At 39.6% G+C, this 23,945-nt stretch overlaps 2 protein-coding genes across 3 annotated transcripts in view; both read right to left on the bottom strand.

The window, feature by feature from the left end:
* Positions 1-168: 168 nt before the first annotated feature.
* tmem119a (transmembrane protein 119a) lies at positions 169-6,007 on the bottom strand. Its single transcript, XM_044371615.1, has 2 exons — positions 5,853-6,007; positions 169-2,628 (listed from the first exon to the last, which is right to left on the bottom strand). Exon 2 carries the CDS (start codon positions 2,611-2,613, stop codon positions 1,882-1,884), a length of 732 nt encoding a protein of 243 aa, XP_044227550.1. The 5' UTR covers positions 2,614-2,628; positions 5,853-6,007; the 3' UTR covers positions 169-1,881.
* A 2,191-nt stretch (positions 6,008-8,198) lies between these two features.
* The window catches only part of coro1ca (coronin, actin binding protein, 1Ca), a 36,310-nt gene continuing 20,563 nt past the window's right edge, over positions 8,199-23,945 (bottom strand). Inside the window, exons 3-11 of one of the 2 annotated variants that reach the window (XM_044371604.1) lie at positions 17,258-17,380; positions 15,318-15,447; positions 14,959-15,140; positions 14,324-14,443; positions 13,910-14,014; positions 13,665-13,810; positions 13,416-13,473; positions 13,036-13,278; positions 8,199-11,104 (exon numbers count right to left, since the gene is read on the bottom strand). In XM_044371604.1, the coding sequence (XP_044227539.1) occupies positions 10,988-11,104; positions 13,036-13,278; positions 13,416-13,473; positions 13,665-13,810; positions 13,910-14,014; positions 14,324-14,443; positions 14,959-15,140; positions 15,318-15,447; positions 17,258-17,380 (1,224 nt within the window). In that variant the 3' untranslated portion in view covers positions 8,199-10,987. Of the gene's footprint in view, positions 11,108-13,035; positions 13,279-13,415; positions 13,474-13,664; positions 13,811-13,909; positions 14,015-14,323; positions 14,444-14,958; positions 15,141-15,317; positions 15,448-17,257; positions 17,381-23,945 lie in introns of both variants that reach the window. The other variant, XM_044371595.1, reaches the window with a different exon arrangement.

Genomic DNA, 23,945 nt, shown 5'->3' with positions numbered 1-23,945 from the left:
CCTTGTTATTGAAATGTGCTATACAAATAAACTTGCCTTGCCTTGCCTTAAAAGTAGCTACCTTTGATTCAGCGTTGAACATAATGTGTGCCCTTTTTTAGACCTGTGTTTCATTGTTAAACTGATTCCACCATTTCCACCGCCACGCTTTGAATAACGACAGAAACATCATTATCAGCAGTTTTATTAAACATAAGTAAAAGAAAATGGTCATTTTGTAAACAAGAAAACGGTCACTTACAGAGGAAGCATCTGTCTCAAAACATCTGAGGACAAAAATCTGAGGTTCAATGGAAACAAATATTTAAACAGGACAAAATTCTGGCCCATAAATTGTACAAACTGAATATCACACATTTGGTTTAGATGCTCAGAGTCATTAACGTAAGTAACGGGATAGTGAGTTGTAGTAGAGAGTTTTTACAGATGCTCTTCTCCAGTGTAACCTGAATTTTAAGTCCAAACAAGTCAGATAAATATGAGAAATTAGTTGTAAGTAATATTTAGCCACCAGTTAAAATATACCAGCGACACCAGTAAAGTAAGTCTGCTCCCTATCCCATTACTCAAGTTTTAGACTTTGGATCAGAAAAAAAAATTACATTAAAAATAATAACCTTATTCTTATAATTTATCGTATACATAAGTATGCCTATTACTAAAAAAAACAAAACAAAAAAATCTAACCCTGATTCACAAAATGTTTACACCAAACAACAAATTAAGTCCAGAATGTTTTGTCCATTTTTATGAAGAGCTTAAAAATGATCAACCAGAATAAACATTTAGACAAATTGATAGAATAGATGAGAATAGAAACTATAAATGTCTTTCTTCAGCCACTTCTAATAGGCGCTATCACACATTGTGTTTTTGGTGTAAAGATCTTGAGTTAGGGTATCAAAGTAAAATACAATATGATATAACATAACACAATGCAAACACAAAACGAAATTAGTATGAAAGTAAATATAAAGAAACGTTTTCTTTTTAAAGTAATCAAGTCCAACAGCTGGAGTTTACTGGCATCTCACTTTGCTTTATTTACAAGCACCAACGATTTTACTCTAAATGTCAGACTGATTCAGCCAAAGCTTTTCGCTGTCCTCTGACCAGAAAGATTTCATCATTCATACAGCAGGACGTACTGAGGAGACTCCTCTGTCTTGGCAGGCATATGAAGTAATACAAAGATGTAGTCAAAACACATGAACACTGATTATTGTGTCATTTTCACTTGGCGAGCATGCAGAATAAACCACCTACAAGCTGCCTAAAGTTTTAAAACATTAAATTACTTTTTCTTTATCTTTCTCCTTATAAACATTTTTAAACGTGAGAAAAAAACATTAATTTTACTGAGTGATGCTACATCAACAGCACAGTGGTATGATAGTCGGCTGTTGAGACTTGACAGTAATGATAAAAACCACAAGACACATTATAAGGTATATAAGGACAAACTGTAAGGCAACCAGCATTCAAGGAAACCTGCTGGTGTCAAGTACTGGCTTGTTAGTCTCTGTGTATGAATTTAAAACTTTGAGATGCACACGCTTGATTTGTGCATCAACATTTACTTTACTTTGGTTTCTAGTCACATATCTATTCTGTTTAGTTTTTACATTTACTTTGGATTAAACAACAAGTAGTGGCTCATGTTTTCATCAATGTTTAGAGGTTATTCTTTTAAAGAAGTGTTGTTATTCATACAAGGGCACAAGCCTCATTGAAATATATTTCCAGTTGTAAAAAAGGGTAATTTTGATGATATTTTGATATATTTTGCCCATGTGTGATGGAATAACCAACCTATCTGATTCTGTTTTTATTTCATGAAACATTTTCACCGTTTATGTCAACAGTAGCCTTGAACATCCTCTAGTGGTGGGCCTTTTTAAGGTGGCAGGTGCAGACGGGCTGACCGGAGCTGGTGCTGGGACTGGAGCTCTGATGCTCTTCTCTGTGCTTCGACTGCTCTTTGTGCTTGGGCTTTTCCACCTCCTCTGCCTCCCTGACCTTCCTGACCTCATGGCGAGGTGACGACCTGACATCTCTCCCCTTCTCTCCCACCAGAGCCTTGGAGGGCATGCGCAGGTTCTTGGGGGAGGCCATGCTCTGAGTCTGGACTCTCTTGACGTGGTCGACAGCGTACGGCCTCTCCTGGAGCTCGCTTGAATTCTTGCGTCCTCCGGTTTTGTCCGCCATATACTTCCTGGGTGGATTAGCAGGGGGCTTGTAGGCCTCCAGCTTGCGCTTGTGACTCATGGCAGAGGCACAGCAGATGATGAAGACCATGACGATGAGAAGGGAGGTCACGACAATGATGATGAGAAGATGCTCCTGCAGGAAGTCCACCACTCGGCTCAGGACAAAGTCCTTCAGGCGGATCATGGTGGTGGTGATGGTGTTGGTGAGGGTGGGAGTGCCGGTGGCAGTAGTGATGAGAACAGGCGCTCTGGTGGAGAAAGAAGTTGGGAAAAGGAGTCCCAGCTCCGCTTCATCACCACTGCCGTCCATGGACATGTTGAACAGAGGAGTGGAGTGACACACACTGCACCAGAGTGACAGCAGGGTCACACAGGTGATGTGAAAAACCAAGTGGGACTTCATCCTCTCTTCTAAGTCCTGCAACAACAACAACAACAGAAGACTCATTTAAATTCTTTTATTTGAATTTAAAAAGGAAGTATTAATGAACTTAATCCTCTATGGATCCTCTAACACAGTGTTTCCCAAATTTTTTGACTGTGAGCAGTTCAACTTAAGAAAGATGTGTCCTTCTCACATGGTTTCATTTGTTTAATTTGTTTTTAGAGGTCTGAAGAGGTAAAACTTTCCAGTATTTAGTGACTGAAAAAAAGCTAACATTAGATACACCTCAGAGAGAATAAGTGAACTGTGAGTTAAGTTTTTAGCCATGTGGCATCAACATATGGATGGAAATGTGTCTCTGTCTGTCAGTTTACTGAAATACCTTTACTGAATGGATTGACATGAGGTCTGGTACAGATATGTATGGTTCTGGTGAGACCAGCAGGTCAAAGTTTTCACCTATCCAGTGAAATATTTCATCATCTACTGAATGAATTGACACGGACATTCATAGTTCACAGATGATGAATCCTAATGATGTTGTTGATCCTCTGTCTTTTCCTTTAGCGGCACTGAGGTTCACATTTGTGCTTTTGAGTGGAACATCTTGACAACTATGAATTGTTATATATTATACTATGAACTTTGGTGATTAATTTTCCTCCTTGCTTTTTAACTGGTTTATGACCAAATACCTGCAAAACTATTATTAAATAATAATAACATAAAATGGTGAATATGATGAACATTACACCTGCTAAACAGCATTTACTGCAGCTCAAAGCACAAAGTCCAGCTTCTGTGTACAGACTCACAGAGCTGCTAACGTGGCTGTAGACTTTGTTTGTTTTTCTATTGTGACACTACCGAGGTTAAGAATAAACTTTCATGAACAGATACATTTTTTCCTCCTTCTTTCTTTTTAATCATCTTGTGACACATCAGACTTATCTTGTGACTCCTTGGTGGGTCCCAACCCCCGTGTTGGGCACCACTCCACTAAAATAAAACAGTGTTTTTAAGTGCTGTTTCCATCTGTAATGTAACTACAGTCTCCATCTTGACTCAGGTTTTTCTAGATTTCTTCCATTCCTCATCTCACACCAGATCTATTTTAGCAGGCAGCAGAGTAGCCATTACTTATTTGGGGTGGAGGCAGTGAGTTTGGTGCTGGAGGCCTTATAATTTGTAAAGTAGAGGGAGGCCACCCATCCACCACACCAAAGCCAGAAGGAAGCTATAATGCAGAGGGTGCACAGAGGCGTGGGAGACCTGTGGCTGTGGCCTCTATATTTACACTGGGCAGCGACTGCTGTACACCAGCCCACATCAGCACAAACCTGATGAGGATATTTCTGCTTCCAGAGAAACCTACATTTACTGACAGTACAACGGACTGAATAAACCTCCCGACCCAATATTACTTTTCTACTATTATTATTTCTCTCCATCTTTCTCTCTTCCTCTCGATGTGAAGTCAAGATTTAACTAAGGAAATTGTGTCCTTTGGTGCAGAGTTCAGTCCGTTACCATTTAAAATCTGTTTAACTCTTTACATGGTGTGTAATTACACGGTGCTTTGCTGTAAAGTTGAGCTTCTAATCAGCATCATGCTATAGTGAACCTGCTGCTCCTCTGATTTACACAGTGCAGTGTGAAACCCCCTCCCTGTGTGGTCAAACATACAGTACATTATATACGCTGCTGGACCAGATGGTTGGCTGGGTCTTCAGCCTTGGATGTACAGCTATAGGCCAGCACTGCCCCTTGAATCCCTATAATTATTTACAGCCATAATTACATTTCCGGCATGTCACCGGTGGGTCCATATTATCTTCAAATGAAGGCCATGCAGCCACCAGATATGTAATGAATCCATCCAGGACACATTTTTAATGGCTGTGTCATTACAGCAAATGAAAATGTCCTACAGAGGATGTCCTGGGCATCCTGTTATATGTATTTACCTCAAATTCTGAAATATGTCCCTTTAGAAAAACTCAACTACATTTTAGATTAAAGTTCCTTGATTTTAAAGTGTTTGGCCAGAGAACATGATTTGTTGAGGTTAGATCATCATCAAAATACATTCTTACATAAAACATTACTCTCATTCACTCTCATTCACACTCTGTGAACTATATTAAGAGTTAAAAAAAGAAGATGAGTTACTCACAGGATAAAATCTGAGTTCATCATCCAGATTCAAGAAAATCTTGAAAGGATGTAAGAAATATTACTTAAGTAAAAGTATGGCTGGGTGATATGGACAAAATCAAATATCATGATATTTTTGACCAAATACCTCAATATCGATATTGTGACGATATTGTAGGGATGACTATTGGTGCTTTCACAAAATATTTACACAATGAGATTTTGGATAAATAATCATCAGTAATGTGGATATGATGACTCAGTGGAGAAAAGCAAATAATAGAACAGCTAAAAGAGTCTGGTAAGTTACATCACTTTACTGTAATACAGCCTTTAAAACCAGGAAAAGACACTTATGCCACATGGCAATATTACTATATCCAAAATCTAAGATGATATCTAGTCTCATATCACGATATCGATGTAATATTGACATATTGCCCAGCCCTAAGTAAAAGTACCAATGCCACAATATAAAATACTCCATAAGAAGTAAAAGCTTAACAAACCTCAGTAAAGATACACAAGTATTGGCTAAATATACTTAAAGTATCAAAAGTAAAAGTGCTTGTTCTGCTGAAAAGTGGCCCCTGTGAGTGTTATAGTGTTATATATATCATATTATTATATCATTATTACAGTTGCTAATTGGAGCTAATATAAGCTACTTTATGTATTGTTGGATTGTTAAATTTGTAACAGGTAATCATATTTTATAAACTGATCATATATTTTATGTGTAAAATCTTAATCTGGAAAGTAACCAGTAATGATAGCTGTCAGTTAAATATAGTACAGTAAATATAGTAAGTACTATATTAAGCATAAAGTAGTAAAATGTATCTTCAGATTGTACTTAAGCACCTGAGTAATGTACTTAGTTACCTTCTACCACTGGATGTTAGTAGCAAAAAGGTAAAACAGCATTAAATATTAACAATATGAATCACATAGATCACAAAATGTGAAATTTTAATCAAATAGCACAGACCACAATAACACAAACTGCCCTGAAACACCTGAAATGTTTGTCTACATCTTCTTTCTTTCTTGATAACATCCATTTTAAATTCACAACAAATATAAATATATATACTTACAGGATCTTGCGTTATCCTGGGTTTATCTTACGACAGCACGGCCAAGTGTGGAGGACAGAGAGGAAAAAAGGGGGGAGACAGAATAACAAGAGGAAAGTAAGAGTGAAAAGGAGTTTCCAAGCATTCGCCCTCCCTGCTAAGTTATACTGAGTGGTTTTTTTACTCAGCTCTAAAAAGTCTGCTGGCTACAAAATGATGTCCATCCCTCTATTTTCAGCTTCTCCTCCCTCTTCGTCTGCCTCCCATCCTCCATCTTCATCCTCCTGCCCTGTTGAGGCGGCCATTTAGGAATGGACTTTTTAAATTTTTTAAACTTTACATTTATTTTACTAATAACAGAGGGAACAATGAGGCAGAAGTGACACTGTACTCATATTTTCTTGAACATGGAGCAACACTAACTCAATAAGAAGCCTTATGAAAGGGTTTTAATTTTGAATAAAAGTGTAATTTACAAGAATTTGTGTTGATGCGTTTAAAGTTCGACTCATTAAACCTGAGTTTTCTGCTTAAAAACTCAAGTTGCAGTTGGTACATCAGTCTCATGTTTTAGGGAACGAGGTATTTCTGTACATGGCGGGGCGAGTCCCAAGACTTCTCTGCCTCCCACTGAGTCCTCTCTAATTAAGTCGCCTTGATTACAGCCTGTCTCTACAGGGCATACAAGACCAGTGCAGAGAGAAAGCAAGCCTCTCATCCCAAAACACATGTACAGAGCGAACATATAAACTTCATGGTCTTTTTAGGAGCACTTATCTCTGGATATGTCTCTAAATATGCAGGACATATATTTAAGGCAACTCATGCCTCCTCTCTGATTTTATTCAGACAGACTTATGCAGGAATGAGTTGTTTTGACAGTTGGTGTGTGATGATGATTTTATAGCAGATCAGTGAATTGAGGTGGTAATTTACAAGACTAGAGGACCTAAAAGTAGAGGACGTTTTCAAAAGGTTTGAAGTTTTTACTGAGCGTCATTTTTTGTAGGCTTTTCTCCTCCAGAGATTTGCAATTATCTCCTGGTTCTGGAGGCCATGTTGAAAACTAGCTAGTTCAGTGCCTCACACATTGTTGTAACGACCATTACAGCACATGAAATAGCTTTGTAACTCACAACGGATCCTTATTTCTGGATGCTGTAACTGATACTTGTCATCAAATGTTACAACCTTTGACGCACGATACTGAAACAGTGCGTCAAAGGCTATTTTTGGTTCAAACACAGTAGCAGCACCGTGACTACCTGCAATAAACCAACAAAAGGGTCACAATAATGTTCAAAGTATCATTTCTCCTCCAGTTTATACTATGGGACATGTTGGTTTAAACTACAGAAAAGAAAAAGGTTTGATTCAGGCTACTACACTTTCTATTAATTATATCATTAATCAATAGCCATGTATTTCATACTGGTTGTTCCAGTGGGACACCAACCTTTTTGATGACCTATAGTTTGATAGTTTGATGTATTGATGTGTGTGGGTTTGTCACTGCCAGACGGCAATAATCAACACAAAGGATTTGTGTCACATTTTCAGAAGTGTAATTTGACTTTTGAAAGGATAAAACTGGCAATATTGTATATTTTTATTATTGTCCACAAGGAAATAAAAACACTAAAACCAACAAAGAATTGATCCCACTAACAAGTATTGTCTGATAAAGGTTATTCCTCTGTAATATACATAGACCTCCATTGTTGTCCACAAAACAATGAATTAAAATTATAAAATGTCTCATTGAGCCACATTGTTACACTGGACGACATGTTCCTTCATCAACATAAACATGGCCACTGTAGTTTATTTTCACTCGATCCCACATAAACCATCCAGCTGCCGAGAATATACACTAAACCACCAAATGTGTATTAATCCACTGCTGAAAATAGTCCCTAAAAATGCACCATTCAGTCCAAATTTTGAATAGTTTGCTGAAAACTAGTGTCCAGCTGTTTTAGGAAATTACTTTTTTACTTTTAATACCTTTTTCTAAATATTTGTTACTGACTTTTAAAGATTCACATCTTTAGAGGGAACAAGTGAGGCTGCCACAGACAGGATAGCCGTAAAGCATTGAGAGACGGACTCACACATTGTTAGTTTTGGTCTGTTCATGGGGTTTGCTGACAAGAAAAATATGGGCGAGTGCCAGCCTGATTATCCTTTAAACATTTTTAGGCTTTTCCCCTGTAATGAGTACTTCTGGAGTGCAGATTGAGATATGTTGTTCATGGTCAAAAGGCAACTTTTGACTGCAGGCTGCATGGCTGAATGCAAAAAAACACAAACACATAAAACAAATCAGATACAAATACATTTGTCAATTCAAAACTACACAATGAGCCCATTTTAAAAATTCTTTATTAATTTTTCTTATAATCAATGTTTGATACTTGAAGCAAGAATAATGAACAAAAATGCTGAGCAGACCTCCAACATGAGGCTTCATCCTGGTTTGTTTTCTTCTGATTTTCTTTCTTGATATTCATACGACCTCCAATAATAACAAGAGGTTTCTGCTTTTCTCATGATGCATTATGGCAAGGTGCAGGGAACAGACAAGGAGAAACATTTAAAACCCACCTCCCATACAAATACCCTCTTCAGCACAACCACAAAAAGAATTAAAAAAAAAAAAAAATACAGAAAATATGGTCATGTTATTTACACAGCTTTCACTCTAGACCTTAATTACAAACATACATCTATCTTTCAACTGCACATTTCTCCAACCTACAGTGTCCCTTTGGATCGCTACTCACTACTCCTCAAAACTTAGCTCTTGTGCCAACAGTGCAATAAAGAATCCATAGAGTGGCAGTCTGATATACATGATAGGGCAGTATAATTTAAGACCACAGGTCTTCAAGTGTCAGACCTACATTTCTGTCGCACTCTAGATTTCCTTTCACTAATATTCTAGTCGACTCAAATTGCATTTTGAAGTCAAGATGACTGACGGCTTCTCAGTTTGACATCTTTTTTTTTTTTTTTTTTTTTTTTTTTTTAAATGGCTTGAATACCCGTACCGAGGTGGAAAGTGTCAAGATGTCTGTGAGCACGATGCCTCTAACGAATCCAGATCGATAATGCTGCCTGGTGGATTGTGGGATATGTTGGCGGGACTTCGTGATGTCATCCAGAGTCCTTTGAACTTAGTGTTTGCACTAGCTGTAGCACCTTAAAGTGGTTTCAAATCTGGGCACCTATCAAATCTTCCATTTACTACACAAATCAAACTACTCACACAACAGTCCTCTACAAACACTTCCGTGGTCACCTCTATGGCACTTTCAGGTCTTTACAGTGGTAACAAACATTGAAGGCAAACAACAGACTGAACCATTACCCGTCTCAGCTTCCCACTGGGAAACAGATCGAAAAAACATCAAGAAAAGAGCTTTTATCGTAGCAAAACAGCTCAGATTGGACAACCCAATGGTTCCTTGTTTTTTGGGATAACTATACTGAATGGGGGGGCATCTGAGAAATAACCATTAAAAAACCCAAGAAGTGGAAGTGCTAAGAGGGATATAAGCACAGCTGGAACAAGAAACAGGCTAAAATTAACAGTGAAGCAATAACCCAACTATTCAATTCATCCAAGTTAGAGGCAAGTCTTGGACGTTCTACTGTGAGTCCATTTCATAACCCCGCCCCCACCTCCCCATAAGAAACAAAGCAGGAACATCCAAAGTGACAGAAACCCGGCAGGCCAAAGACGAGGCACATATTCACACACAATCTAGGCCTTTAAGGTCCGTCATGAACAGTTTCTGTAGCGAATCACCAAATCAAGTCAAGGTGTGATTACTTGGTGTCGTTTCTTATCGATTCCTCTTTTCTTTGTACAGAAAATAAAGATCTGAGCTGGAGATGACCTGTAACGCAAAGAGGAACCGTGACAAAAAATAATCCCACTACACCTGACTACACCTGTGTGTTGAGCGCTGACGCTGAGGTCGGTGACTGAACCTCTCAAAGACAAAGCAGAGCTGACAGGCGGTTTTCTGCAGAAAGGTCTGAAAATCCACACAGTTGGTTTTTTCCCATGGGTACGACGTAATTGTCACAATAAAAACCAACCAGTGTACGTGCGTCACTACAGTAGCGTGTTTACAAAACAAGGAACGTTGTAGGAATATTCCCCCCACCACCCACCCCCCTACACAAACACCAAGAAATGCCGATGAGATTTTGTGGAATGTGTTTGTCATTTTCCAAAAAAGCACACAGTGCATGTTAACAAAGCGAGATTGAAAGGAATGCATGTTTACGTGGATTATTGTGTCCACTGTCAGTAGAGCGTGTCGGAATGACAGAAAGCAGTGGGAATGAAAAGAAATGCCAGAAAGCAGGTGCTGATCTGTGCATCTTCAACACAGACAGCGAGAACTGTCATTTGAGTGCTTGGTGAGGACTGTGGCAGTTAAATGTGTTTATGCGTAAAGAATTTATTTCCTCTAGAAGTTGAGAAGTCAATCTTCCGTTCGTAACTATCCAATTAACTTAAATCATATTAATTTCATGGCAAAACTGTAATGAAATCCCTCTCTTCCTAGAGAGACTGCACTGAGCTTCTCTGTTTGCATTTTTAATCTTCCCACAAAGAGAAAGACAGAGAGAGAAAGAAATACTGTCAAGGAGGTGTAAACACAATTTCAGATTTGCCAACATTATAATTTTGGGGGTTTGGTAACATGAAACACTGATACCTGCTTAAAAAAATATTTGGGAATACAATAGTAAATTGGGAATGTTAATATTGGAATTTTCTTGGCAATTTTGCTAAAATGAAAAGGAATATGTAAGAACTTTTTATACAAGTAGACAAAATAAAAAAAAAAAAGACTGCCACAGAATAAAAAGGAGGAAAAAAAAAAAGAAGAGTCCTTTGTCACCAAAAAGCAAGAACATTTTCTGCTAACTTTGCCACACGTCCTTCTTATTCCACCTGTGTTAAACTGAGGATTGGGGGCTGGCTAAGAAAAAGTTCATCTGGAATGTTGCTAGGGATCGTTGCTAGGCAGGCCTCAGACGAAACACTGTCATTGAGATAGGCAGTGACTGGTCCCGCCCACCGTCCAGCCAATGGAACGTCCTGAATTGTAGCGGGGTCGAGTAAAGGGTCCTTAAATGGCAATTTTAGACATTTGCTCTTCAAGTTTGATGATTCGCTTCTCCTGACTGCTGACCAGGTCCTTGAGGGATTTGATTTCTTTCAAGATCTCTTCCAGCTTGGCTTCAGACTTCTGTGGGAAACAAGAGACAAGTTGGGACTTTTTGGCATATTTGAACAGTTCACACACGACTACAGTCACAATTTAAATTAATGCCAAACATAATTCTACGCACAAAAATATCAGCAGAGTGCAAAAAAACACCACCTGTGTCAAGAGTCTCCAGCCATGCTAGCAGCTCTGGGAGACTGCTGTTAGGCTAAATGCTGACATCAACACGCTGATGTTTAGCAGGTATAATCTTTACCATGTTCACGATCATTGTTCAGCATGTTAGCACGCTAACATTTACTAAGTTTTAGATACAGTGGGGAACATGACATCCTGATAGCCACGCCGCTAGCATGGCTAAAAACGCTATCTACAGTCTGGGACTACAGTGTAAATGCCATGTGGCAGGGCCTGGTACTCTGAGGGTTAACATGTTTCACCAGCAGGCTGCACTGGAGCTGTGATTACAGAGCAGAACTGCAGAGAGACGCATGGGCTGGGTCCCAGGCGGGTGGCTGTGTTGTGGGTGAGGTGCAGCACGACGCCCAGCAGCGGCAGGCGCCCACTGCAGCAGCAGACCCCTCAGTTCGTGAGTCAGAGACAAGATCTACAAACCACCTCATGAAGACCGCCAGCGATCTGCCCTGCTTCTTACACACATACATATACACATATCTGTCTGCCTAATACTGCACGCTACATAGAGACGAGGCCAGCAGAGAGAGTCACAGAGATGGAGGTGAGAGTCAGGAGGACAGACTATGATGATGTCCTCTGAGTAGTAAGGATCGGAAATATATCAATATTTACTGTTTATTGTCTAATATCTTAATTATGTGAGGGCAGAGAATCGTAGACAAAACTTAAACAATTCTTAAACAATTATTTGTTTAAATAAAAACTATCTACAACAATTTGTTCCAGAGTCATTTATGAAGATCATCAACTGGAAAAAAGGGACGTTAGGGCTGCTCAATTGTAGCAAAAATCATAATCATGATTATTTTGGTTAATACTGAGATCACGATTATTTAACATGGTTACTCATTGAATTTGGAAACATCATTAATGTAACCACGTTACAGTCAGTTTCTTCTAGAAAGCTGATTTATTAACTGTCATGTGAACGAAAAATCGGAGTTTGGGATTAGAGAAACCCGGTTACCACAGGTAGATTTTACTCCCTGGAGAGCACCAAAATCTCTGCCATGTATACACTTAACCAGGTTTCTAATCAGCTTTTTAAAAGCAAGCATATGCACAATAACAGACTGCAGACAGAGAAGGCACAGTGCCGAGCAGCTGGATGAAAGGAGAGATCATAACACGGAGCGAAGAATCCTCGTATCTAAAATAATAGCATCCAAAGTCTGACTGTAACTAAAACAAAGTAGCCTGTAGATGTCTAAATAAATCAGTTTCCACTGCTGAACATTTGACTGTCCAATTCAGACACATTCGCACAGTGAGAAGAGCTCTGCTATGTCACTCTGCCTCTCACTGCGCTGTCCGGCTGCTCCGACACGATGCACTGGATTTATAACACAAGACAAAACATGAGCATCATTGAGAAACCGAATGTGGCACAATAATCGTTTTATCTCGGTTATCTTATTTTCATAATCGTTGGAAGCCAAAAACGTAATTGAATTTATTTATTTCCCAAATATCACACAGTCTTTATATCATTATCTAAACAGACAGTATGATCCGTATCAGAAGAAAGTTTATTTATTCCAAATAAACAGACTGTCTAATAGTCTGCTCTGAAGATTCTCAGTCGCCCAGATCCTGTTTATCCACGGAGGGTTGAATCGATGACAACTGGACTTGGTTACAACTACAACCAAGTCCAGTTGTCCTCGATTCAGGCCTCCTTGGAAAGTTTGTTTAATGTAATGAGACATTTATTAGACACTCTGGACAACTTAGCCAAAGCAAATACTCACAATCGATGGAGTCGGGGAGGCAGACTTGTTGGCAGGGCTTGAGTTCTCTGTGTTCTTGGTCACCTTGTTGTCCAAAATGTTCTTTTTGACCACCTTGAACTCACGGTTCTTGCCCGGAACGTAGCCGTTCTTGAGGGAGATTAGGATGGGGTCTCCATTCTTGCCCTCAAACCACTCCTCAGCCTCCAGGGCCGGGTCTGGTCCAGCTGTGTCAGGGTACAAGTCGTCCTGGAACAGGTCCGACTGAAAGGGAAAGACAGAGTGACAAGCTGTTAGGAAAACACTGTAACCTGAACATTATATGACAGAACCTCACAGCTGATACAACAAGCTGATTAGAGGTTTAGTGTGCAAAGTGGCCGCTAAGGATGAGGACTTACCTTTCTAGGTACAGTCATCACGATAGGCTCACACTTCCTTTCATGCAGTTTATAGAACCTGGCAAGACACAATTCAAACCGTGTACCCAGAATTCAGTTCCTTATTGGACAACAAAGGGAACAGACTGTCCCGACAGAGATTAGTGATCATGTTCTGCCTCCCAGTGGTAAAGCTGGAAACTACACGGTAGATGTGTTTGATAAAAATAAAAACTCAAAATGCGTTCTGGTGTCAGAGACGAAGATTACCTTGCTATTTCACACTTATTGACATCAAGGCCCCTCTTGGGCATGTAGCCCATGCCCCTCTGAGGCTCCTTGGTGGCGAAGGTGTTGAGGAAGTGAACATACGGAGCCTCATCCGTTATTTCAAAGTAGCGGATGCTGCTGTCACCCTGTAAACCACCAAGGAATAAAGAATAGTTTTGTTTCTGTATTTTTCTATGTGGAGATCACAAATGATTGAGTTCACTGCTGAAGGACTTTGGACTTACTTTTCCACAAAGGTAAACAACGTTGGTGTCTGGGTCATAGAAGGGCAAGAGCACTCCATTGCTGGTGTCCATCTCATTAACAGTCATGGCCTCCTCCATGTTTTGCTGGAAATAAAGTATGAAGATAAATCAGAGAGGCTAGAAAAATGTAAGGCTTAGGAAAAGGTAGCAGCGTGGTTGTCAGGCCAGAATGTTGTACTTTTGATAGCGAGGAATAATGAAACAGATTCCACAGTAATAAAGTTGTATATGGTATTTATTTTTAACATGTGTGAACCATTTCAATTAAAGAACTGTGGTGGAAATTAAGTCTGAAATTGTTCGTTGCCAGACAAATTAAATGTGTGAATGTAACTCTAACCCCATAATCAATGAACTCATGTAGTGCTGTCAGAAAAACATGAAGCATCTTACTATGTTCCAGAGGGCTAGCTGTCTCTCACTCATACGACTGAAACCCGTGGTGAGGACGTTCCCATCGGCCAGGAAAATGGCCCTCATGGGTCGAGCGCCCTCATGTGCCTTCTCCTTCTCCTGTGAAGTAGAGTTAATAGGTGAGCACAAGTCACTGTTTCCTGAAACACATCTATAACCAGGCAGTTTAATAAGGCAGGAAAACGGGCTCAGGTTTTACAGCAAATCTTAAAATGCATTTTCTTGGGCAACTTTTTTATGTAACCATTTGTGTTGTTTCTTAATTCTAAACTAATCTTAAATTCTGGGTCTTTTTCCCCAGAAAGTAATTTGTTAATGTTCTTATATTTGAGTGTGTTAAAATACATATTTCCACTTTATTTCAACTTAATGTTTTCACTTGACCCTTCCACGGTGAGGTCAGACCCAGAAGAATAGATGTAAAGCTGCTATAGCTGTCTTATTCAAGAACACTTTTAAGGGAGCACAGTTGAAAACAGTGCTTACAGCTAAAGCAGTCTCCCCCCTCTTGTGAGCTCAACTACTGTAGATTAGTATTTATTTTTCACATATAGTAGATACAGTTGAACCTAAAAAACATCAATAGAACAAAAAAAGATTTGAAAAGTTCTTACAGCAACAATCTCCTCCTTACGGGGGTCGATGACACGGATGGCCTTGTCCTTGCAGGCAGTGCAGATGAGGCTGCCGTTACGGTTCCAGGACACGTTGTAAATGACATCAGGATGCATGTCCTCCAGGGTGATCATGGCCTCGCCTGTGCCCACGTTCCAGATGATGATCTGGTTGTCACAACCTGGCAACAGAAAGAAGTGTTTCCAGTGATCCAGTGTTTTGTCTTTGAGGCTGCCGTTATCATGATAATATATTATGACTTGAAGATCAGTGTTAGCATTGAATTTCAGCACGTTTTTGAAAGCTCACTCTAGCAGCCTTTTTTTTGTAGTTGTAAGGACACAGAGAGGACTCTCACCGGCACTAAGAAGGACATTGCGTGCTGTTGGGTGCCATGTGATGATGCCAACTCGCTTGGAGTGTCCCTCCAGCACCACTACTGGCTCAGACATGGAAGTGACGAGGCCATTCTCAGGAATCTGCCACACCTATGGAGCACGTTACCATGACAGAAGTGAGATAAGAGAACAGACAAGGAAGCCTACGGGAGACTTTTACCTTTGTGTTTGACAAAATTACAAAGTCTCAAAAAAAATATCCAAAGATTTCATTGTCAACCCAACGGTACGACAGCATTAAAAACAACAAAAAAAACCCACCAACAAACAGCAGTTACCAAGAGGAACCTGAGGGGGGCAGCAGTGACCAAGAACTCAGTAACCAACAACAGCATGTGATTTAGAGACAGAGATGGGATATTCATATAGTGTAGCATGTAGTAAGGTTAGTTATTATCACTACATCTGGTATAATATTGGTCCTTCTCCCAATAAAATAATGTATATGCAGCCTGATGAAAATCCAAACAACTGGAGTTTTGATAATGATAAATTAACTTGGAGGTCAACCGTTGACACCTGCAGTGGTTCTGATTAAAATGATCTAATCTTAAGGCTGGGAGGTAAGAGCCTCATAATCTCAATAAAATGTCACTATTTAGTTGTAGTAGTAGTAGTAGTAGTAGTTATTTAGTGTAGTTAAAAGTTTTTATCAACTAACTATTTATATACTTTTCATTCATACATGGTGGAAAATGCTCTATTTTCTTGAAATACTACTGTGCAACAGGATTTAATTTTGGATAAAATATTTACATTAGAGCAATGTCTCTCTCCACATTTTGGTTGGGAAACATGTCTCCACATGCTGAAGATAGTTATTTTATGGATCAGTTAATGTCCAAAGTTATTTGTCTCAAAGGACATTCTGAAAAAAACCTTCATATCTGTGGACATGTTTTCTTTTTTAGGTGATAAAAAGGTTACTTGTATCTTAGTCTCTGTCAACGATTGTCTCCTACATATATTGTTATCTATTCATAATGATTTTTTGTTTGGTGTCACTTTTAAAAACCAAACCGTGTCCAAACTACAATTGAAGCGTCCCCCTTTTCATTGTTTAGTGCTACTTCTGTGGCATCTGTCTTCATTTATTCAACCACCTTTCTTAGCATGCTTATATTTGCTTGGTTCAGTGTAAAAAGTGAAGCATGTGCTCACATTTTTAAAAGGGAAATCAGTGACACACTGACAACATTAACAGCACTGATTAACCTGCAGTGAGTTGTGCCGACGTGTGCTGTGCGCTTTACGTGACAATTAAAATCCATTCTTTATTGTGAAAACTGGCATCGGCACTTAAACGTCATGTGCGGATATCTCTACCAGTCTGCTGTATACACTGGTTACATCACTCACGCCTACCTAATCTAAACTAAACATTACCAAGAGCTTATTAAGGCTGTGAAATTCTACAGATCAAAGGCTGCAAAGAGAGGAACCCTTGATGATTCCTCTGTGCATGGCTCATATGACTTTTACTTCTGCAAACATGAAATAAATATGGCATTAATACAGATTGAGTTTAACAGGAAGTCAGGACTTTCAGGTGAGGAAGTGATAGCAACATACCTCAACGGGCAGTACACTGGTCTCAGCCTTTCACGGCCCAAATAAGGACATATGAAGGAAAGTACCGCTACAGTCTCAAAAAAGTCAGTGACCTCAGCTCAATAAACAGCTAAGTAATTCCCCAGCTCTGATTTCTACGACACATATTTGAGCCTAATCTAATCCAAAGGGTGACGTCTGCACCCATCCCTGAGTTACAACAGGCCGGTCTTTCGCAATAAAAACATGAAGTTTCTTGTCATTTATTAGCTCACGAATGTGTGTTGCAATTCTTCCTCAATAATTAAGAGGGCCGAGCTCAGGTGTGAAAGGGCGAGGCAAACCTTACCATCACTGTGCAGTCCTCGGAGCCGCTGGCGATGACCTGATCATTGTGGGGGCACCAGTCAATGTCTAACACCGGGCCTGTGTGACCACACACTGTGGGGTAGGCTTTGTCAATGCGTCCCGACTGTAAAGACAAAAGATAAACAACACTGAGTAATGAGATTAGTCTTAGTCTGATACTGCTTAAAGAACACTGTCCATGCTGGAGGAGTGGGCATGTTTTGAAAAGGGACAATTACAGTGTAATCCAAAATCCCACCTGCGGAAATAAGAACAAACACACACACACACACACTCACAAACAATATCTAGGAAAAGACGCTTAAACTGATTAATTCTACAGAGAATCAGAGGTGAACTGAGCGTGATATGGCAGCATTCACTGCACGCCAATCAATACAAACTGAAAAAAATGTGTACAACTCCTTCTTGAATTTAATTCAATAACTGTTTTTATTTTAAATAAAAAATGATTTTAAAAATTTTAATGATTTGCTCAATACATAACACATTGTCACCCACTTTTACCCACAGTTGCGTACACTGTATGAAGATCAAAGTGTGAGGTCAGAAAGGGGAAATTATGACCATAGAGGAAAAACAAACCTAAAAACTGCCTACAGCCAGAAAAATCAGCAGCCATGGTTTATCACCCCTTCCTTCAGCCAAAAAGAGACCAGGGTTTTATCGGTGCTACACAGAGGCAAACTGAGATTAGATTTAGCCTACCCTCTATTGGACCACACACAGTAATTAAGGAAAGTAAAGTGGTGATGTCATTATACAGTAGACGCATGCCAACAGATGCTTAGTTCTCCACAACATCTCCTTACTTAAAAAATGATAACCCTGAATCAAAGTGTGCCCTTTACATAACCAACTTATACAACTCATGGACTAGTTACAGATGAATTTCTGACTGACACACAAAGACACAAAGGTCCTTCAGTTACACTGTGCGTCTTCTTATATCCTCTTAAAACCAGCCTGCAGCTGGGTCTGACCTCTGAACCCTGAGAGCTGGGAGAACCAGGTGTTCTCTACACCGTGAGGTGACTTAGCAAACTCATGCTGTGCCGTGTGGGTGTCTGAGACACACCCTACTGTGCTGTTGACTCCAAGTACCACCGCAGGGCCGGAGAGATGATGTCACTTACTGTGGAAAGAGTCCTGCTGCTGCAGCCCTATTTAAAGCATGATGGCTTCCCTAATACAGAAAAGAAGAGAATCACTTACTGCCCCCAGCTACTCTGCCATTACACTGGGAACAGTGATAATAATGGCTTAAGAAGAGCTACTAAATCTCAGAATTGTATATTAGTAATGAATAACAGATACAGCTTAATCTAAATGTTAATTCAAACAAGATATTAGGCAACCATTACAAGCATGATATACTCAATAGACACACTGTGTGCTCAAACGATTTACAATGACAGTATACATCAAACAAATTTGGTGTTCACAGGAGCAAAATGACATGTTTTTAAACAAAATGATGAACTGCATTTAGGACCAGCTGGTACAGTGTGTGCAGGCTGGACACATGAATTTGAAATTTTCACCATCCCCAACACACAATTGCATGCTACTTCCTCATTGTTTTTAGTGGCCTCTGGACCATGTATTTTTTAAGGTTTATAAAAAAAACAAAACAAAACAAAAAAAGGTACATGCGAGTCATATCTTCAACTTACAACTCTTCCACTTGGTGCTTACTAACAGGTCTTGAGCCCCAGTCAGTATAGGCTACTAGCATTTACTGGCTGTGTTGTATTCAACTGCTGTTTATCAACATACTAAATTAAATTTCATTTGTAATATAGTGGTAGAGTGCACATGCACAAGCAAGAATGAGATGTTACTTTAGTCAGTCAGTGCTGGCTACAAACAGCCGGGCGGCTGGTTTGAGTAAAGTGACAGACTCAAAAGTTCCAAAGAGACCACGCTCACCCCAAATTGAAAATTATGGCTTCTGCAGTCAAATGATTACATGCAACTTCAAGCTTTCAAAACGAAGGAGCTGTCAGAGAGATAAATACAGAACAGAGTAAATAATGGAGCTGTGTCCCTAATAAAGTCTGAATTGAATGGCCTTTTGGACTCTTAGTGCAATGCACTGTCTGCAGCTTACTCAGACTGTCATGGTTGCTTTCTGTTCTTTTAAACAAACAGATCCTGCTCACTTCCGCTGTTTAACTGGAGAAACTTTAACCTAAAGATGCAGTTTGCTTGTTGAACACAAGTTCTGACAGGGTGACTTCTTCAAATAATTATTAATTTTGCTATGATTCAAAGTGAGAAACAAAAACCCAGAGGCAAGCAGAGGAACGGTGGTCTGGGCCTGGGAGGGACAGTTCAGTCCAGAATCATTAATAATAATTATTTTGCTCAGGCACCTCTTTCTGTTGTAGTAGCTAATGTAGTCTAGCAGAGGGCATTTCAAGCTTCCTGTCACTACAGTGCACATCAACATGGTGAGGTTAATATCACCATGTGACAAGATTCATATCTCAGTTCATATTCAGTGAGACTGAACAGATGCTTTATCTACAGTCCTACAATGGCTGGACACCTGTTAAAGTCACAGTAAGACTTAGTGTTACATAATTATTATATATGAAAATATCAGGCCTGTAGCCATGCAGTCACCTGACTGACACAGTTGGGCTGTGACACATACTCTAACTCCAACTTTAGTGATCAAAGTCCAGTGTATGTGAGAATGAACTCTGTGGGCGTGTACGGGTAGTAAGTGAAAAATCACAAGATCTCGTCTAAACCTCACCCTGACTAGTAGACACATCCTGAAACCAACTCTGAAGCTGAGTGTAAAGACAGCAGACTTTGATACCGCTGTCAACAGGGATCTATGAGCCACCATCTGCTAATCAGATAACAGACTAGTGACCTCTCCTCTGGAGCTGAGTCTATTTAAATCTGAGTCTATTTAAAAATACCACTTTCATTTAGTAAATCACAAATCACAGGTAATTTGCATTATCAGGTAGACATGATATCTGTGCATATTCATTTGATCGCTTAGAGATGTACAGCATATGACAGCGTAGTTCACCAGACTATTCCTGCAAATGATTTCCTGCTCGTAGGAACAGGATGTAAAGCAGGAAGGACACAGGCTCATGACCAGGTGTAGCAACAGAAACAGCATAAACAAGTCTGACAAAGAACAAACTGATCACAGAGATAAGATGAGCCCACACTTCAAAGTTATTTGCCATTGTACATTATTCTCTTGGAAAATGCTACTATGTTTTACATTAATTACTTCACAATATTTTAATTATACTGAACAGATCCACAGTATCATGGATCATGTCAAGACAAATTCTGAAATTTGCACATCCACAAAAAAACAATTGTCAAACACTGTCAAACCAGTTCTGTCATGTAAAACAGTTAATATCATTTCAACATCAACTGGTGCTGTACAAGTGCTCATTTATCTTTTCTGTTGTCCGGTACTTCAGGAGCACACCGTGCATTATCCATAAGGGCGGATGTTGTAACATAGACAAACACTTAAACTACTGTGGTTTTGTGTTTACTTGGTTTCTATTTTGCTTAAAAACTGGCACAGACACACAACTGAGGTGGAGAATAGCAACAGATCTCATGGTGCATGTATAAGAAAAAGAAAGTAGACTGTGACCTGGGTGTGTGTGTATATTATATATATATATATATTAATTTATATTATATTATATTGTTATATATTTACTGCAAATGCACATGAACAGAAAAAAACATTTATCTGAACCTCAGGAATCGGAAATGACCACAGACAATGTGGTGCAGTGGCTTTAAAACAGACTGAAGAAGCATGCAAACAGATTTACAGTAAGCATACGGTCAGGTTTTATGCCCGTGCCACACAGATTAAGACCATCTACAGTATGCAGAACCATCAGTGTCGGGACCTCGACGCTCACTCTTCTCAGCACATCTGGCATGCTAACTGCTCCAGTTCAGACATGCTACAAACACTCCTACAGCAGGAGTGTTTGTAGCATGTCTCAACTGGAGACTAGTGTAGAAGACCTACACTAGTCTCAGGAAAATTTCCATCAACACGTTTTAATCACACACATAAAAAAAACTACACTTATGAATAAATTGTAGCTCGAATGGTTGACTAGTAGCAATGAACCATGATGCCCTCGTAACACTTAAACCGAGCCGTGGAGCCCGACCTCCTGATCAACCCCGGCAGGGCAGAGCAGACCATCAGTTCGACCAGGGCGCCAGGCGTTCTTCACATTCCACACCTCGGCCCCAGGCAGCTCTGGTATGGGTATGACTAATGAGAGCAAGAGGGCTGCTAGGGTGTCAAATCTAGCACCCTTTGAGGTGTTAATGTCGTTTGTGTCTGATACATACAATTAGGAATTCCAGGGTCTGAGGGCGAACACAAGTGCCTCAAGCCTGCGTAAACATTTGATTACATGATACACAAGGCAGGAATGCAGTTTGTATGGAGTGAGGTCACTGTAATTGTCAGCTCTGCCAATTAACAGTTTAACTGAAAACAAGCTCACTTCAGGGATCACCTCAGATGAGCAGTGCAGATAAGTTAACTTGTACCAACTTGTTGCATTCTCCCCTCTGTCCCTCTGGAAAAGCAGAGCTTCAGGCACATTTGCAAGTCTAGATTTGTCTTTAAGTGAGATATTTTAACTGAAACATCCACCCATCATCTGTCATGTCCCAATTACAAGCATAATGAGATGTCACTCAGCAGAGACAAGATGATAAATCTGAAGAAATCAGCCTTGTGGCGAGGTCACATACTAGACACTAAACTTTGTTTAAGACAGTACTGGACCATCCTAACCGTTGGCAGGTGAGACATATTTGATTTTTTTTTTAACCGTCTTAACCTGCATCTGCAGTTGAACACTTGTTGGACAACACTCTCTGCTCTGGTAAACAGGAATTTCCCTTTAACAAAGGAAACTAAATATAACATTGACATAAATTTGAGCATTGACAAAGAGAGAATTGACAAGTCAAATGTGCAAAAGAGAAACTAAACTGAAACTTAATTTAACATTTATTTTATGAAATATTGAACTCTAAAATGTGGCTTCAATGTGTTTTCAATAGAGCATGTCTCAAGGTGCGCTAGCGCCACATGATTCAAATTTCACCAACGTAGAAATGAGAATGTAAAGAGGGAAACAAAACTGAACATATTACAACAGCACTGTATCTCAACACCACTTGTTTGTAATAAACTTAAGTTTTACTTGAGGGAGAAACACATTTAAAAATATCTTGATGGGAATAGTAGGCACAACCACTCAGCATCAGGCGTGACTAACATTACTGCGAACCAGTAATTTAGGAAGAATACAAAAATTCTGTGTCATCTTGTCCTCGATCTATTCGGCAGCGAATAGTAATTTGATAGTAAATAACTCCTCACCTGTGCTGAATCAGATGCTGCTCACTAGTGTTGGAAAACATACAATTGTATTATTAAGAGCAGGTAAAACTGATAAAACAACCTTACATTGTATAAACATCATGACTACCAACTACTTAACTATATGAAGTCTGCTAGCAAATGAACAGCAATAAGGACAAGTATGAGTATAAGATAGATATCAGTTCTGACTTGGATTACAGATTCCAGGTACAGTTTCACTTATTGAATCATGTTTCACCACTAATTTCACACCCATTAGTGCTGTGGTTTGGACAATAACTCAGTTTTGACATCAGACTTAAGGTTTACACATTCTATCAAGGTCCAACACCTTGGCTGACAGGTGAATAGTTACGTAGGACAGCCAGTAATATCACACTGGAACACTGCCGAGAAAAATGGGCCCTAACAGACTAAACCAGCCAAGCAAGAAAATCATCTCCAAGGCGACCAGTCTATAGGAAGTGTGCTTAGCAAGACTTGACACGAAGATGTGAGCATAATTTTGACGAGAACAAGGAAAATCAACCGCATCGGCATCAAAAAACACCCACACCAACACCAACGGGCTAAACTCAGCAGTTGAATACCTAACATGTCCATAACTACACTACAGGCATTTATATCCTTTGAGAGGAATGTCTGACGCCTAGAAAACAACCAGTTGCATAGCAACAAGTAAGACTGCAGAAAATAAGAGTGAATCACACAGTGATAGATACAAAGCACAACACTGAAACACACACAAAAAAATGGATGAACAACATTCCCTCAAGGCAAGAGAGGACATTCTTTTCATTCACACAAGAGGCCTGCACACTTCCTTTCCTTGCAGCTCAACATGTGATTCGCACATGCCCACCACTAAAAGGGTCTTCATGCATGCTGTCCAGTGCTGCTCAGAGCTCCATGGAAATTTCCACTTTTACAAGTCTCTTCATCTGTACGGCAGAGACAAACAGCTGAGGCAGTAGTAGCAGCACTCTTGTCATACCCTGAACTTTTTTAGTAAGATTTACAATGTCTGAATAATGGGGGAGAAACAATAGAGCGCAGCACACTGGAAACTTGAGCTATATATAGCTAAGGAGATAAAAAAGATAGATACTTCCACAGAGGTGTACTACGGATATACTGTAGTACAATATAATGCATTTCTGGTACATTGGCTGATGAAACCACCGGTCATAAGATAAAATCCAAATAGCACCTGAGACAAGTCCACTAATTCTGAAAA

Source organism: Thunnus albacares, chromosome 2 (assembly GCF_914725855.1).
Source record: "Thunnus albacares chromosome 2, fThuAlb1.1, whole genome shotgun sequence".
NCBI lineage: Eukaryota > Metazoa > Chordata > Actinopteri > Scombriformes > Scombridae > Thunnus > Thunnus albacares.
This window is presented reverse-complemented; position numbering and strand designations above follow the sequence as displayed.

What these genes read in the sequence shown, in the direction of transcription:
- tmem119a (XM_044371615.1), bottom strand. Translation starts at nt 2,613, where the DNA reads ATGAAGTCCCACTTGGTTTTTCACATCACCTGTGTGACCCTGCTGTCA.